Raw genomic sequence first — 15422 nt, forward strand, 5'->3', positions numbered from 1 at the left:
ATCCCCATCCTCACTGTCATCTTCATCATCATCGTTTAATTTCTTCTCATCATCTGATTCATTATTCTCTTCTTTAGCAATCTGTTCCATACCTTCATCTTCCTCCTCTTCCTCAATATCTCCAATGTTTCCACCAGCTCTGGTTTTATCCCTCATTCCAATATTTGCTTTTCTAGGCATGTTGCTCCTGTTATATAAAAGGTATAATGCTTATATCAATTCTTCAGCTCATTAATTTATTAATAATGTTACAATTATTAATGTTATTGTTATCACTAGTTCTATGAATACTAAATTATTATTACTACTAATGGTGAAATAATTACAATATCATCTATCGATCCCTTTATCTTAAGAGAATTTCAAATATAATAAATTTATTACCAGATTAGTTTTTAGTTTTCATAGTTTTAATGTTTATTATTTTTTAACTGGACAGCATTACATCTACTGGTCACATTAAATTATCTCCATTATAACAAAGAGATCAGTTTACACAAATGATAGTTGGAGAGAGTGGGTCATGTAAACTAATTCAGGTCATACAAAAGATAGTGGAGGTAAATTTAAACCACACTATATATTGGCAAGCACCAGGGAAGAGCTTATCAACATCTGATGTAACAAAAACAAACACAGGATCAGCTGCAAATGTGTGATCATTGCTTAGACTGACATGTTTTTTTGTAACTCACTGACCACTCTCGCACCAATTATTGTAAAGCATGAAATTCAAGAACCAGTACATAGTTATTTACAGAAAGTTAGTAATACTGGGGCACACTAGTGCTTGATGGCTCATACTGTTCAAGTGTGTGGGTGAGACCCGCGGTTTTATATCGAATCCAGGCTGTACCAGCACATACTGTGGCTGGTGGCAACCCTTCAAAGAAGGCCTCATCATTTTGACAAAAGTCAAAACATTCAAAATAAATTTATGGAGCAGTGCGGGGTTCATTACCTCTTTTAGTATAATCACTACAATCGCCATTTTGCTTCTTTTTTTGCTTCTCATCATGCACCAGAAATCCCCACTTGCAGGTCATCTTATAGGTCTTATAGTCTTACGTGAAGTGTATTCTGAAGTGTGCTTAGAAGTGGTGTCAGACATCAGATATTTAGAGGAGAACTTGTCTGCACTCTCCTGAATCAACAATGATGGTTGTAATGGCCGTTGCGCATGGTTGGGCACTCCAAATTATGGACGAAAGGGGGGGAAACATGAAAAAGGTCCTTGTTTTTACAAAGGCATGTATGTACCCATATCATCAACAGCAGAATAATGTGTACCTTTTCTCCAGTTGTGAAGTGATAATTTCATCTTCAGAGTCTGTTCCTTCACTTTCCTCTTCCCCCTTGTCTACTTCTGCTTCCTCAGGTGCTCCAGGTCCCCCCTCTCCTTCTTCATCTTCTTCATCTTCTTCATCCTCTTCAACTGCATCATTTCCTTCCTCAGTTTCTCCCTCCTCCAAACTGCTAGAGCCCTCACCTTCATCTCCCTCATTCTCCTCCTGGCTGAAGCCTTCCTGTTCATCTGCATCTTCCTCCCCCTCCTCCTCATCTTCCTCTTCCTCTTCCTCCTCCTCCTCCTCCTCCTCCTGTCTCTCAGAACCACCACCATCCTCCACCCCCTCTTCCCGCTTGTCCTCTGTCTCCTCCTCTTCTTCACTGAGCCCGTTCCTTTCAGAGCCCGGATCCCCAGCCTCCTTGGCTGATACCCTCCCCACCTCCTCCTCCACCCGAGCCTGCTTCAGGACTCCCTCAGCCTCCTCTGAACATGATGACCCTTCTTCTCCCTCATCCCCACTGCCCTCTTCCTCCTCATCCACATCCTGTTCCCCCTCACTCTCCTCAACCATTTCCCCTTCTTCTCTCTCCTGCTCTACCACTGCCTTTTCCACCACCGCTTCCTCCTCATCCTCCTCACTTGTTCTTCCTCCATCACTCTGGCTGCTGTCCTCAGTCCCCTGCCCATCCTCACTGCCCTGGTTGACCCCTCCAGCTGCCTCGCCCTCTGCACTTTCTGAAGCCTCCTCCTGGCTCTGACTCTGACTCTCCTCCTCTCCAGTAGATGGCGCTATGGCTATAGGCATGCCACTCCTCTGGCTCCTTGCTTCAGGGGTTGCTCTTGAATCTTTTGCCTTTACTACACCACTTGCTGTGAGTGAGCTCACACTGGACCCAGCTGAAGACCTAAACCAACAATGAGATATTGCAGTTGGTCAACGAGAATGTAAGTTAGTAGTTAGTAGCAAACACAGCAGACCTAAACACTCCCATTGGTTACAATAATGTTTATTATTTTTCCACTGAGTGGGTACACTCCGTAGAACTGCCAGAGTTAATTGTAGCTGTGGTCATTGATGGGGTTCACCAAATTCTATCCTATAGAATCACATTTCTCCAGAATCTAGAGATATTTGTCAATCAGTAGTTGGTTAAATTGGTTAATTAGTAACACTCCAATTAAGTAAGGAAGGCCATACTTGGAAAAAAAAACAAGATACCCTGGCTGAGCTTAGCCACTGCTGGCCTGAGGATTCCTCCTTATGATGAGCAGAAACCAGATAAGCACACATTTGTGATGGGAATGGTGGAAATTTGCTCCAATTTATGGGCAAGACTCACTGCTCTCTGTTCATCCCACTCTGTGGCATCTCTCCTTTTTTCTCCTTCTTCCTCCTCCTCCTCTTCCCCACCCCGGCAGCATCGTCCTGTGGAGCCTCACTGCAGATGGAACCACCCTCACTGCTGTCACCACGAGCACTGGGCAGACGGACTGCACAGGCACACACAGACAAACGTAACCAAATATTCACATAAGGCTGTAATGTAGAACTCCAGCAACATGAAGACAGTTATCTCTTGAAGCTAGTTGAAGGGTGGCTGCTCACCTGGTTTGATGTCCAGCTCGTAGGGCTGATTGTTGGTCTTTGTTTGCCTTTTGTATCCTCGCTGACTCTGGCTGCTGTCCTTGGGGGACTCTGGCCGCCCGCTTCTCTCCCTCCCTCCTCGACAGGCTGAGTCTCCCTTGGCATCAGGCTCCTGGGGCTCTGCCATGACCCAGTCTCTGGGGTCCACAATGGGGTACCCAGACCAAGGAACCTGGGAGTAGGGGGACTGCAGCCGGGGGACACTGCACAGGCCTGGCCAGCCAGGTGGGTACCCCAGGATGGGGTCTCTATGAGGCTGCTCCTGGGGCTGGCTGGCCAGGTGGTGTAGGAGGTGCTGAAATGGATATCCAGCCCTGATGAGGTCCTGGAGCTCCCTCAGATCAGAAGGTGAAGGGAGGTTCTGGATATTACCGGCCTGAGGAGCACTTGGTCTGGGCGGTGCTCCTGCCAGCCAGGGAGACTGGACCGGGGTGTTCCGTGGGGTGTACAGATTTTGTGCAGAGCTCTCTTTTGTCACCTTGTTGTTTTTCTGAAACCTATGAAGGTGAGCTGGAGGACAGATAAATCACAAATATTAAGAGGGGATAGAGGGGACATGGTTTGTGCCATTCGTGTGCGGCTGACAGACCTGGATCAAATACATAATTGTTTTGGATTCAAACACTTTTCTGTGGTCGATTGATCTTGCCTGAAGCAACTGAGCCAACCAAGAGAACCAGAAGACAGGGTTTGCACTTTTTCATAGTATTTCATAGGCTCCAATACACCAGAAAAGCATTTGAATCCAAAATAATTACCTCATAGATGCTTGTGATTTTCCCACTTACTCTCTCCATTCTCTGGCACATTTAGGCTGTGAGGTGGGATAGGTGAAGTCGGGAGGGGGAACGGCCCTGGCCATGAGAGGGCGGGGCCTGGGGAGGAGAGGGGAGCATTAACTCCTTTGGTGGTCCTGCTGTGAGCTTCCCTTATCCCCTCTTCTGTCACCTTCCTCAGGGCCTCTTTCAGGTGCAGCGCCACCTGCTGGTGAGAGACCAGGTTCCATATTGATTTTTTTTTATTATTGAGCCCTGCAACAATACTGTGTGCCTTTTTGTGGTTACAAATTTACTGTGGGTGAGGATGAAGTCACCTTTAATACACAATGTCATGAATTCTTCTATTTAAATAAGAATTTTGTTATTATGCTTATAGCACAGCATTTAGCCTATTGTGGGCAATATACATATCCATGACATTGTTAAACACAATGCCAACCTCATCCAGAAATTTTATCTACTTTTTTGTTGTCTTGTGTTTTTTTTCCATTTGCAGGTTGTTAAATTTGGATGAAGAGAGAATAAAAACCATTACTGAGGAAGTACTTCTCTGAGACTGAGAAGAGGCATTGGCTCCACCTGCTGGTGAACTCTTGCCCTCAGCTAATGTCCATGATATATAAATTATCCTGCCATTACATTGGATATACATGACCAGTGATAACAGGAAACTAAAACACTGGCACCTTTCCAGACTCTGTGGATTCCCCTGCACTGTTCTAGTGAAACCCATCAGTATTAATGGATATTGTGAATGAATGTAAGCTGTGTGTGTGAGAAATAAATACATTTCACACCTCCTTCTGCTGAGCTGCAATCCTCTTCTCTTCCAACCTCCGCTGCCATTGAGGGAAGCGATGCTCCAGATGTTTCTCATATTCCACCTGTGAGAGGACAGGAAGGAGAGGAGAGGAGGGCCAGGCCTGTTGGAAATGCTTTGCAGCTAGAAGTATAATAATCTGATTTTCTAACAAGCTTATTTACAGCTTATGCCCACAACACAGGGACAATCCAATATAATCAGTGGCTCAGCATGTGAGTGTTTACACATAGTCATAGCCTGCACAAAATGGCATTCAAAATGGCATCCGGCTGAAATAGTATTCCGTTGGCTGCTGTGCTCTTTGACAGCATCTCTCGGTGAGGACGGGACTGTGTTTGTATCGAGTCAAACAGGAAAGGCTGAGTGTGGAAACCCCCGAGCCCCGGCCCGCTCTCCCTCACTCGGATGGCCGCCATGGTGGCGGTGCGAGCAGCCAGGTCCCTCAGCGTGTCCTGGGCCCTCTGGAAGTCCTGCAGCAGCTCCCGGTTACGCACCCAGGCCCTGCACTCCCGCTCCGCCACCTGCTGCCACTGCGACTGCAGCTGCGCAGCTCTGCTCCTGCGCACACAGGAGACACAAACAACACTGCCCACTAACTACACACACGCACAGGGCATGAAAACACCACACCTGGGGCAAATACTTAGTACCGAAGTGCTTAAATGAAATAAAGGAAAACATACAGAGACGATCATACTAATATGTGTTAAGATTGTTCACTATCAACAATGCAGATATTAGTGTGGCTTTTGAGAAAGTAATGATCTTGCACATGCTTTTTGTAGACAAAATAAAGTTCTACATCTGCAAATAAATACATAAATAAATATGTTAATGTTGGATAAGAAAATTATATGAATGATTTCTAACTTTTGATAGAGGGACTCAACAAATTGTTTAAAGCTTTGACAGTGGAGACAACTGATCCAATGCTGCCCTCTACTGTAAAAGCAAAACTTTTTACTTTTTACTTTTTCACTTTTTTCAGGATTAATGGATAAATTAAGGTTCTATACTTTGGGAGGTGTTCACCGTGGGGGATTAAAGTAAGCAGTCCTGATTAAGCACCTCGCTCAAGGGTACGATGGCTTATAGGGTCATAGGATCGAGTCTCTCTACATTACGTCTCACTACGGCTGGAATATTAGACGGCATGGATATTATGGGAAGTTCACATTCATTTTAGCGACCACTGGTGCCATGAGCCTCCTGATTTTGGGAATTGGGATTACAGCGCATGCCCCACAAACAAAAGGTTGCATCACCACTATGTGGTACCTGGAGATGGTATTAAATTGTGATTAGTGTACCTTGTGTTTCTTTAATCTCACACAGTCACACCTATACCAAATACTTAGGCCACTATACAACACAGCATGCTAATACAATGGTTTGTGCGAATACTTGACTGTGATTGTGTCATTTTCTGATAACTCCATAATGTAGCAAACTGTAATCCCAGAGGTTCTCATTGTATTTATGACACAACAAATACCCTTTTCTGACTCCACTTCCACAACAGACTAAAGGGGGTTTCCAAACAACAAGGTAAGCACACTGCCAGCTGAAGATATATTCAGTAACATTGTCAGGTAACGGTGAACTGTCAGACAAATTCTCTCTTTTGATATAGAATAAACGTGTCGACAGCTATTTAAACCGTTGCAGACAGACAACAAAGAATACAGATCGTGAAGTGACCCAGTGCGTGTAGCATGTGATCCTGGATTTAGCCGTGCTGCAGATCCACGTACCTTTGTGTTTTTGGGGGCGTGCAGACGTCCTCCATCCCCCCGGGACATCCTCCACCCCACCAGAACGCCATTCTGGTGAGTTACCCCACATCGCTTCAACGTTATATAGGACTGCCTGGATTAGGATGGATTAAAAGGGGATTACGCTTGGAGAAGGGTCAGGAAAGAGACATCTCTTGTGGAATTAAAACACAGAAGTGTCTTCTTGTTTTTTAAGCCATTATGAATGGTATTTATTTTGAGAAGAGGAGGGATGTGGATAAAACCATACATGGACACACTGGAAGTCTAGAAGTTATTCTTTTTTTTTAAAATTGTCTCTTTGAAACAAACAGGAGCTTACACTTTCATATGGTCAGCAAATATAATTTTTTATTGTAATTTGACTATTTTAAAAGTATTTAAAGTAGGCTACATGGCATCACGCATCCACATAATAAAAACATGTTTAATATTAGAATACATAGGCTATTGAAAAAACGAGAATAGAAACGGCTGTTATTTCATTTTAAATATGTAAGCTACAAAGACTAACTACACCAATCAAAATGTCTAATTAAGGATTGGTGTAATGCATACATTCATCCAAAATGTATTAAGACCTACCATTGACTTGAATGTGTGAGCTTACTGGTAGATAGGACTGAATTGGACAAACGCCTTGTGCCATTCTGAACCTGGAAATGGATTAATCTGGAAATTGATTAAACTGGTAATGCATTTTAACATTCCACTTGGTCTGGTACGTATTTGTATTTTGAAGTAAAACTGTTCAGGTACACGAGCGGCTTTATGATTGCTTTAGGTTACCCCTTTCCAGCTGAAAGCTTACGTTATATAGGCTAGTTTATCCATATTGCTACACGGCTCTCTCATTAGTAGGCTATATCACTCATGATCGATAAAGATAGTAAATATGGGCTCGCGTGACTCGGAACCCGCGAGAGTGACTAGCTGTGTGAGGAAGTACCTATTTCACTGCAACACTCGATTTACAAGCAACTGGCAGGCAGAGCAAATGAGTTTGTTGATGACTATTCTCGCATTTAAAAAACAACTTTTCTTACATGTGTCAAATCGCAGAATAAATTCTGGTAGTTTAGAAGCAAACGTCTGTGGTCAGTATTGTTTTGAGTCAGTTATCGGCTGCTGCCAAACCGGTAAATAATTATCTTGGGCTGTACAGTCCCACGCAATGCTAGCTGCCTTGCTCTTTATTAGCTATTCCTAAATTAACTTGTCACTTTTAACGAATTTAGCACACAGTGGTGAGAAGTATGTCGACATTTACTAGCCGAGTATGGAGCTGCTTGGACAAGCTGCTTCGTTTCCTGCCTATCGTAGTGAACACTGTGCTGGTATTCTCCATCACCGCAGAAGTTAGCTATCTTGTTATAGTGGAGGCACCACGCGAACCGGAGCAGCAGAAAAGCGAGTGGTCGGCGGTCTGGAAATCTGTGCATCTCGTTTGTCAGTACTTCATGTTGGGCAACATCACGTGGAACGCCTCGCTGTTTCTCAAAACCAGCCCGAGCATTCGCGGTGTGTTCCTCGGTGGTGAAGGCGTCGGTCAGGGATGGAGGTACGTTTTTACCTAATTTAAGTTTATTTTTAAATACGACATAGTCATTTTGTTTTATTCTTGTGTTCTATTTGATCACGTGGTAATTACGACTTCTTTTTCCTCGCCTACACCAGTCAGGGCAAAATATATTTACCTGCCTACCTCTAGGGGCACTGTTCTAGTGTTGTGTTTGAAATAGGATTTTAATTAGTTAGTAAAATAAGAATACAGTAATAAACTCCTCGAAGTCGACAAAAAAAATGGTACACATTAGTAAACAACCATAGACAACTGTAGACCAACACCTCTAGAGGGAACAGATTTAGACACTACAAAGTTTCAGTGAAAGATTTGCTTTTTTCTACGATAGTAGCTCATCACTCTGTGAAACCACTTGCTAAATAGGCTAGTTTATAGGGTTTTGGGTCGGCAGGTTTGCATGTCTTACCTGGCAGTCACCGCCCACCACCACCTCGATTAGATTATGTAATCATGAATATCTCTACAAACATATTTTGTCCTCTTCCCACAGAGTGCTACACCCTGGCTTTATTCTGTGGTCAGTGTAAAAAGTGGGGATGAAAAGGTGTTAAATAATCCTTCACTTCAAAATGGAATTTTCTGAATTTGTTCTGGACTCATCCCAGATACATGAATGGCTGCCCTGCACTCATCATGTATTCGTTGAACACCCCTAGAAGCAGATCACACCAAGGGAAAGCACTTCAATCACGGACAAGCAGTGGTTGTCCGCTTGCTTGTATTCCGCCTTGTCCTGCGTGATTATTTTGGTAGTCAGTGTCCTGCAGTAACGGTGTCCTGTCATTCACGCGCTCGAATCGCCTCTTCCCCTGACAGGTACTGCTACACCTGCGAGACGCACACCCCGCCGCGCTGCTCCCACTGCTACGACTGCAACGTGTGCGTGCTGCGGCGTGACCACCACTGCGTGTTCTTCGGCCAGTGCGTGGGCCTGCGCAACTACCGCTACTTCCTGTGCTGCCTGCTGTTCATGTGGGCCGGCCTGCTGTACGCCGTGGTGATGAACGCCGAGGTCTTCATCGTCATCCTGAAGGAGGGCGTCACGCTGCACAGCGTCATGCTGCTGGTCGTGCCCTGGATCATGCTGGTCTCCGGTGAGTGGGGCCCGTGGGGCCCGCGGGCTCCGGGCTGCAGCGCTAGCCCGCGGTCGCCTTCGCGCGCTTAGGCACTTCTGCGCTTCTGCTTTACGGGGGGAAAAAGGAAACCTGGAAAGTGGGGGAATTAGGACAGGCTGGCCTTGGACCACAGAAAATATGCCCAGTGGGAAGATAAAAGAGTCAGATAGCATGGCAAGACTGCAAACAACACACACCCAAAAACCCTATTGTGAACTGTGAAGGATTCGAGGTAGGAACCCAGTATAACGCAGGATCCCATCCTCCACTGGCTGGCATGGTGTCGGTACTATAGGCCGAGTGGTAATATGGTGATAGGGGGATAATGGACATTGACAGACACAGTCTGCAGTTATCTACCATTGTTTTTTTAATTTCCATGTGTCAACCATTCATTGTGTCAACAGAAAAGCAGAGCGTTCTTCTGTGTTTAGTCTGCTTGCAGACTTGTAATGCGCAGTGCATTAAATGCGGTGTTTTTCCTTGGCTTTGCACTACTCATTTAAAGGCCGTGCTTTTAGTGATCTGTGCAAAGAAAGGTTTAGATTGCAGATATAAATCAATGGCAATATTACGGTTTCTGTTAATTAAGGAATGAATAACTAACTTTTACATTAGCTGGTGACTAGCCAGCAGCTGTTGTTACTTTGTGTGGCTCATGAAGAATGGGTTGAAAAGGAATTTGCTGATTGGACAGCCATGGAGGTCATCACGCAGTAGTGTGGATTTATTGGGACATTGATGGAACATCAGCTTAATTTCTACTTCTCCAAAGCATGTTCTACTACTGTTTTCTGTGAAGCAGTTGTCTTCTGTGTGCAATTGTGGCGGCTTCAGTTGGCCACGCCTAAGGCAGTAAAATGATTCACTGGGCGGCCAAAATGAACTTCCTCCTAGACCAGGGAGGACATGAGAGGAAAGGGCGCATGGTAGGATAGGATCGTAGGAGGGGGTGTCACTTGAAGCAAACTGATGAGACCCGAAGGACAGGCGAAAAACTGCTTCACGACCTCAGCGCTGCTGCTTAGCTGCATTTCTATTGCTTTTTGGGGGAAAGGAATCACCGTATTCATATGGGAAATCTTTATAATTTCTTATTTCTAGACAATATCACAAAAGAAGTCACAAAGCTATGTTATGTTACGATCATGGAATCGGACTCACTCCCTTCCCCCTTGTTTCTTACTTTACTGTTTTTCACTTCTTCTTTTACCACCCTTTCTCACCCGCCGTTTTGCCCCTCTTCCTCTCTCAGGGCAGGTGACGGCTCGGGCGTTCGCCTTCGCCTTCATCGCGGACACGTGCGTGATCGGCTTCCTCCTGGTGGCGGCCTTCCTCTTCTTCCACGTGGGGCTGATGATCCGGGGCCAGACCACCCGGGAGTGGTACTCCAGCCGCCGGCCCTACGACCTGGGCGTCCTGGGCAACATGCGGGAGTGCCTGGGTGAACGCTGGTACCTGTGCTGGCTCAGCCCCCTCATCCCCTCCCCTCTTCCTGGGGATGGCATCCACTTCAAGGTCACTGGGTCGCTGGAGCCTGTCGGCAGCACTGCCTCATTGTAACCCCAGGGATTCGACCCGCCAGCGCACCCTGGTGGTGTATGTCACAGCCTAAGGGAGGATAATTCCCTTTATGTTGGTCCTCATCGTTGGTGGCTGTCCTTCATGCTCATATAAAGGAACTGTATGATTTTTTACATTTTTTTTTATTTACAAATTTAGAAAATTGTCCTTCAGACTTAATTGTGTTGGGATTCAGATGGCCAGGTGTTATTGTTTTTATGTTTGCATGCTGCACTAATTTGCTCCAGAGAAAAAGAACAGGCTTGGTTTACTAGGTCTGAGTAAACACGCATAGCTCTGTCTGACAGAGACTTCACTCCTCTTATTTGAGTGCTGTAGTTTGCTGGTGTGCTTACTGATATTTGCACATTGACTCTTTCAGTACGTGTTCTTGCACTTTGGGGAATTGCCACTATTATATGATTGAAGGGGCATAAGTAAGACAAACTTCAGAGGGTGAATGACAAAGTAACCTCAGTGTTTCAACACCAACAAAGTTCGTTGATCACTGTACTGGAGAAAAGGTTTTTGCTTATTTTGTTTTGTGCCTGTTTATTAATTGCACTGTTTTGTCATTCATTTTATGGCTTTATTTTCTGAAAAGAAATCAGTTTTTAAAAAATGGATCGATTGTTTTACTGTCCAAGAGCGCCCCCTATCTTTCATGCAGTAAATAACCGTAACAGTACATTGCATTACTTATTTAGCAGTCGCTTCTATCTAGAACTTTGAAAAGAAGCTTTCAAGTGGCTTTGTTGAGGATAAAACTACATCCCACTTCCGTTTTTCCAATAACTACTACCTCAACATCACAGAGTGCATTACACATTGGAGAAGTTAAAACACTGTTCTGTATTGCGCTGCAGTTTTGTCATTAGCTTAATGTTATTCGGGACATATTTAGGTCCTCAGAAAAGTAATTATTATGACCATTTTTATATGTGAGTTTTAGTGTAAGGCCAACCGTTAAAGAGTCTGTGTGTGTGTGTGTGTATATATATATATATATATATATATATATATATACACACACACACACACACACACACACACACACACACTAAACTACAGCGGCTTCTTTTGACACGTGTTCAGTGGTCAGGCTGTAGCACTGGTCTCTCTGGGCATCTCTCTGCAGTTGCAGCACTCAGAGGATGTAAAGCAGTGTTGAGTGCTGAATGTTGACCACTGGAGATACCGTATTTATGATCATGAATTTGAGATGCGACTGCCTTCCCCCCCCTCTCACCTGGGCAGATGTTGTGGTGTGATGCGTTGTGCGGCTGTGTCAGTCTGATGCTGAAGTCCAGCTGTTCCAGGCAGCTCGTGCACCATTTTGAACAGAATTTCCCAGAGCGTCCCTGTAGTCGTGAAGGACCCACAGTCAACTTACCACCCACGCGGCATGAAAGTAACATAAGTAATATATTTTAATACCTTTTGCGACATTCATGCTTGTCGACAGCGCATGAGAAACGTCAGATATTTAGTTTGAGACCCTCTGTGTAATTCCGGAGGGTTCCACCGTAGTGGTTTGTGTGCTGCGTTTAACCTGAGGTTAGTGTTCCAGGGTCTGAATGTACAGGGATATCACGGTACTTCAGGCTACTGTGGTACCGAGACACCAGTCACCACCTTCTTTGATTAAAACCAGGATGTTAAACCCAGTTCAGGTTGGTTGATCTGGAGTGCTCTGCTGTGTGGAAGTCTGGACCAGAGGGTTTTGTGTTGACACCTGCAGTAGGCCTGTTGTGGGACGTGTAGATGGTTTGTTGAAACTGTTGTACCCAGGGAATTTTTTACTAATATTTGTCTGTACTAAATTTGAAAAGCAGCCAGCCTCATGAGGCTGTTTGTGCTTGATGTGCGCTTTGTCCCTGGATTTAATTCTCATGTCTTTTAAAATAGATTTTGCTCCAGAAAACTGTAAATGAATGCGTCGATGTTCATGATAGATGTTAATTGACTTTCCTGTATTGATCCTTTTCCTTCCAAAACCAGAGCTTGGGTGCCCTTTCGCGGCTGAGTGATTTATCTTCTTAGGCGGCTGCATTTCACAAGAGTCCTCATGGTGCTGTGCAGATAACTCTCAAACCCTGCGAGCTTCTCCTGAAGCAGGATGAGCTGTGCATTTACTCCTGTAGCACCTCGACTGTTTCACCCTTTCTCTCACCCTCCGAATCACACCTGGGCCAAATACTTCATTCTTTGGATTTAAATACTTTTCTCTGCTGAGGTGCTCTTGCCTGGTGCAATTGTGTGAGGCAAGAGAATCAGAAGGTGGAACTTTTTTCCCCCCCATAGGTTCCAATACACCAGACAAACTCTGTAAAGCCTAGAAAAGTATTTGAATCCAGAAAGATGACGTATTTGACCCAGGTCTGTTCCGAAGCGGGATACTTTTTGCCTTAAAAGGAAGAAAATGCATACTCTCGCCATGCATAATCAAACCTGTGCTGTCCTCCAATCTGTCCAAGGTTTTAACATTACTGTGTTTTTAAAGCTGTATCATAATATATCCCTTTAACTGGGTGCATGTACACTTGGAGAATATCATTTTGGAAATTGGTTTCCAAAAGCAGGTAGATGAAGGGATACGTAATCTATTAAATGTGCAGAACTTCAGTGCAGAATCCTGTCCCTTTTGTTGTTTGGTTTTCTTGTTAGGGAGATTTTAATGAAAGGTGTAATAAAAGATACTTGTGCTATGAAAGGTTTGTATTATCTGTGGGTGTGTTTTGTGAAAGAAAAGCATGCATGTTTCTAAAAACATAAATCTCGACATAAACAAGTCTAAACCTGTGCATTTTTAAATAAAGTATAAATTCGAATAATGTTCACTTCCCACCAACTTGTCCAAAGTTATTCGTAATAACTGGCCGTCGTACTCATTTAGTGTTGACGGTTGCATTAGTACTTCTCCAGAAGTGACGGTGATGACGGATGATGGGGTGATTTGTTTGATGAATATCAAACCTGATGAAAATCAAGACGGAGAAATGGAAAGCTCTCAATATTACTGAGCCTCCATGTCATCATTGTGTTGGAAAGCTGGGTTGAGTGCGCACACTGTTCAGGCTTATGAGCCAGAAAATTATCTCCTGGCAAGACCGCCGAAGGCAGCCTGTCCATAAGCGCAATGCTAGAAAATAACCAGACGCAACATCCTGTCAAGATCAAAGCGTCATGTTTTATTTATCTAATAGCTTTCACTGAACACCACAGAGGCCAGGACCCAAGAACCCACACTTCAGCATACAGTATCAGCTTAAACAGATGCTGTTTGTAGTTCAGATGGACACACGGACACAGCGCTCGCTAATGTTCTCGCTCCTTGCGCCTGGCTGGCACACGGCTGCGTTTGCGTATAGCGGTGACCACACAAAGCCATTGACTGTGACCTTCACAGTAGAACCCCTGTATATCAATGCTGTTAATGATGAATGCTCATTTTCATAACGAAATTACCTGCTGTGTTCCATGCCCGTTCAATGAAATGCCATGACCTCAGTCCCCTTTCCTCATAAAGGGGGCTCCAGAATTATTGGCACCCCTGGTTTGTTACTGCATCACAACATGGAGTCTTTTCTTGTATGCTTCACAAGGTTAAGGAACACATTTGGATGGATTTTGGACCATTCCTCTATGCAGATCTTTGCTAGATCCTTCACCTCCTTATGAGGTATGTATGGGGCTGTTTGCAGAGGTCCAGTGGCATTGGTTAAGATCAGTAGTATAATGGCTGTTGGTGGATTTTACCACCATGTATGTTCTGCAATAGCCAGCTCAGGCACCAGACCTCAATGCAATCCAAAACCTTTGAGCTGCACTGAAGAGGGCAGTTGTCAAGTGCAAACCCCAGGAATGTGAATAATCTTGCAAGGATCTGCATAGATGAATGGTCCAAAATCAATCCAAATGTGTTCCTACAGTCTTCATTTAAAAAAATAGTGTTTCGTTCTCTGTCTAGTCCGCGAGCAGCGCATGATCCACAAGAGGGCGTAATTATCAAGCTAAGCTCATTTCATTGCTCAACAGAAAAAGCCTACAAGACACTAGCCTATTCAATTATGACGGTAAAGGGAAAGCAGGAGACAAACGACGGATAGCACATTTTAATCGATTAAAATTGCTCTTATCAGTTGTATAAGACGACGAGTTTTACTCGCTGGTCTGGAAAGGGAACCAGCCAAGTCTGACTCTATTGCTCTTATCTGGTGAAACGTAAGCCTTTTTTTTTTTTTTCAATATTGTAATCTGTTCAATGTAATTTTATGTGGGTCGTACATTAAATAAAAATTGGCTACATACGATTATATTTGACCCACCTCATTTACTGTTCCTCAACGACAGTTTGGTTCAAACGAGTCACTGCATCCACAATTAATTTATTGTTTTATTATCTGTGACAAATAGGCTAAATGTCATAATTGTATGCTCTAACTTTTAGAAAAGCAATCGGGACATATCCATTGATTTCTTTAAATTCCGGCAAAATACATTTCCATCTGTATTTTGTATTCAAGTAATACAAGTCTACTGAATGTCAATGATGTAGCCTATTTCAAACGAAATCGTTAATCTAAGAATGTTGATGGAGACACGGGCGTTTCCGATCGATTGGTCCGATTGTGACCCTTGGTCGGAACCTTACCTTAGCCAATAATTTGCCAAAGGAATTTATAATGTCGGGAGCATGTGCTTGGCTGTTTGCGGTGAGGTAATGAGCCGGCCATATGGCCATGTTTAAACAGGGGCAGCTGCTGACACGCCACCCCATTGTGTGCGTAAAAAGGACAAAAAGAAAAAAAACGATGATGAGTCGTTGAATTATTATACAGACTTATCT

General features: G+C 44.1%; 1 protein-coding gene across 1 annotated transcript; it reads left to right on the forward strand.

The window, feature by feature from the left end:
* The first annotated feature begins 7291 nt into the window (after nt 1–7291).
* Nucleotides 7292–13371, forward strand: zdhhc24 (zinc finger DHHC-type containing 24). The gene is made up of 3 exons (XM_061235538.1): nt 7292–7871; nt 8712–8989; nt 10266–13371. The coding sequence occupies exons 1-3, from the start codon at nt 7567–7569 to the stop codon at nt 10571–10573; spliced, it is 891 nt and encodes a 296-aa protein (XP_061091522.1). The 5' UTR covers nt 7292–7566; the 3' UTR covers nt 10574–13371.
* The last annotated feature ends 2051 nt before the right edge of the window (nt 13372–15422 follow it).

The sequence above is a fragment of the Conger conger genome, chromosome 3 (assembly GCF_963514075.1).
Source record: "Conger conger chromosome 3, fConCon1.1, whole genome shotgun sequence".
Lineage (NCBI taxonomy): Eukaryota > Metazoa > Chordata > Actinopteri > Anguilliformes > Congridae > Conger > Conger conger.

Coding starts and splice junctions, on each gene's coding strand:
- zdhhc24 (XM_061235538.1), top strand. CDS start 7,567: ATGTCGACATTTACTAGCCGAGTATGGAGCTGCTTGGACAAGCTGCTT. Junction 7,872..8,711: donor GGCGTCGGTCAGGGATGGAG/GTACGTTTTTAC, acceptor TTCCCCTGACAG/GTACTGCTACACCTGCGAGA. Junction 8,990..10,265: donor CTGGATCATGCTGGTCTCCG/GTGAGTGGGGCC, acceptor TTCCTCTCTCAG/GGCAGGTGACGGCTCGGGCG.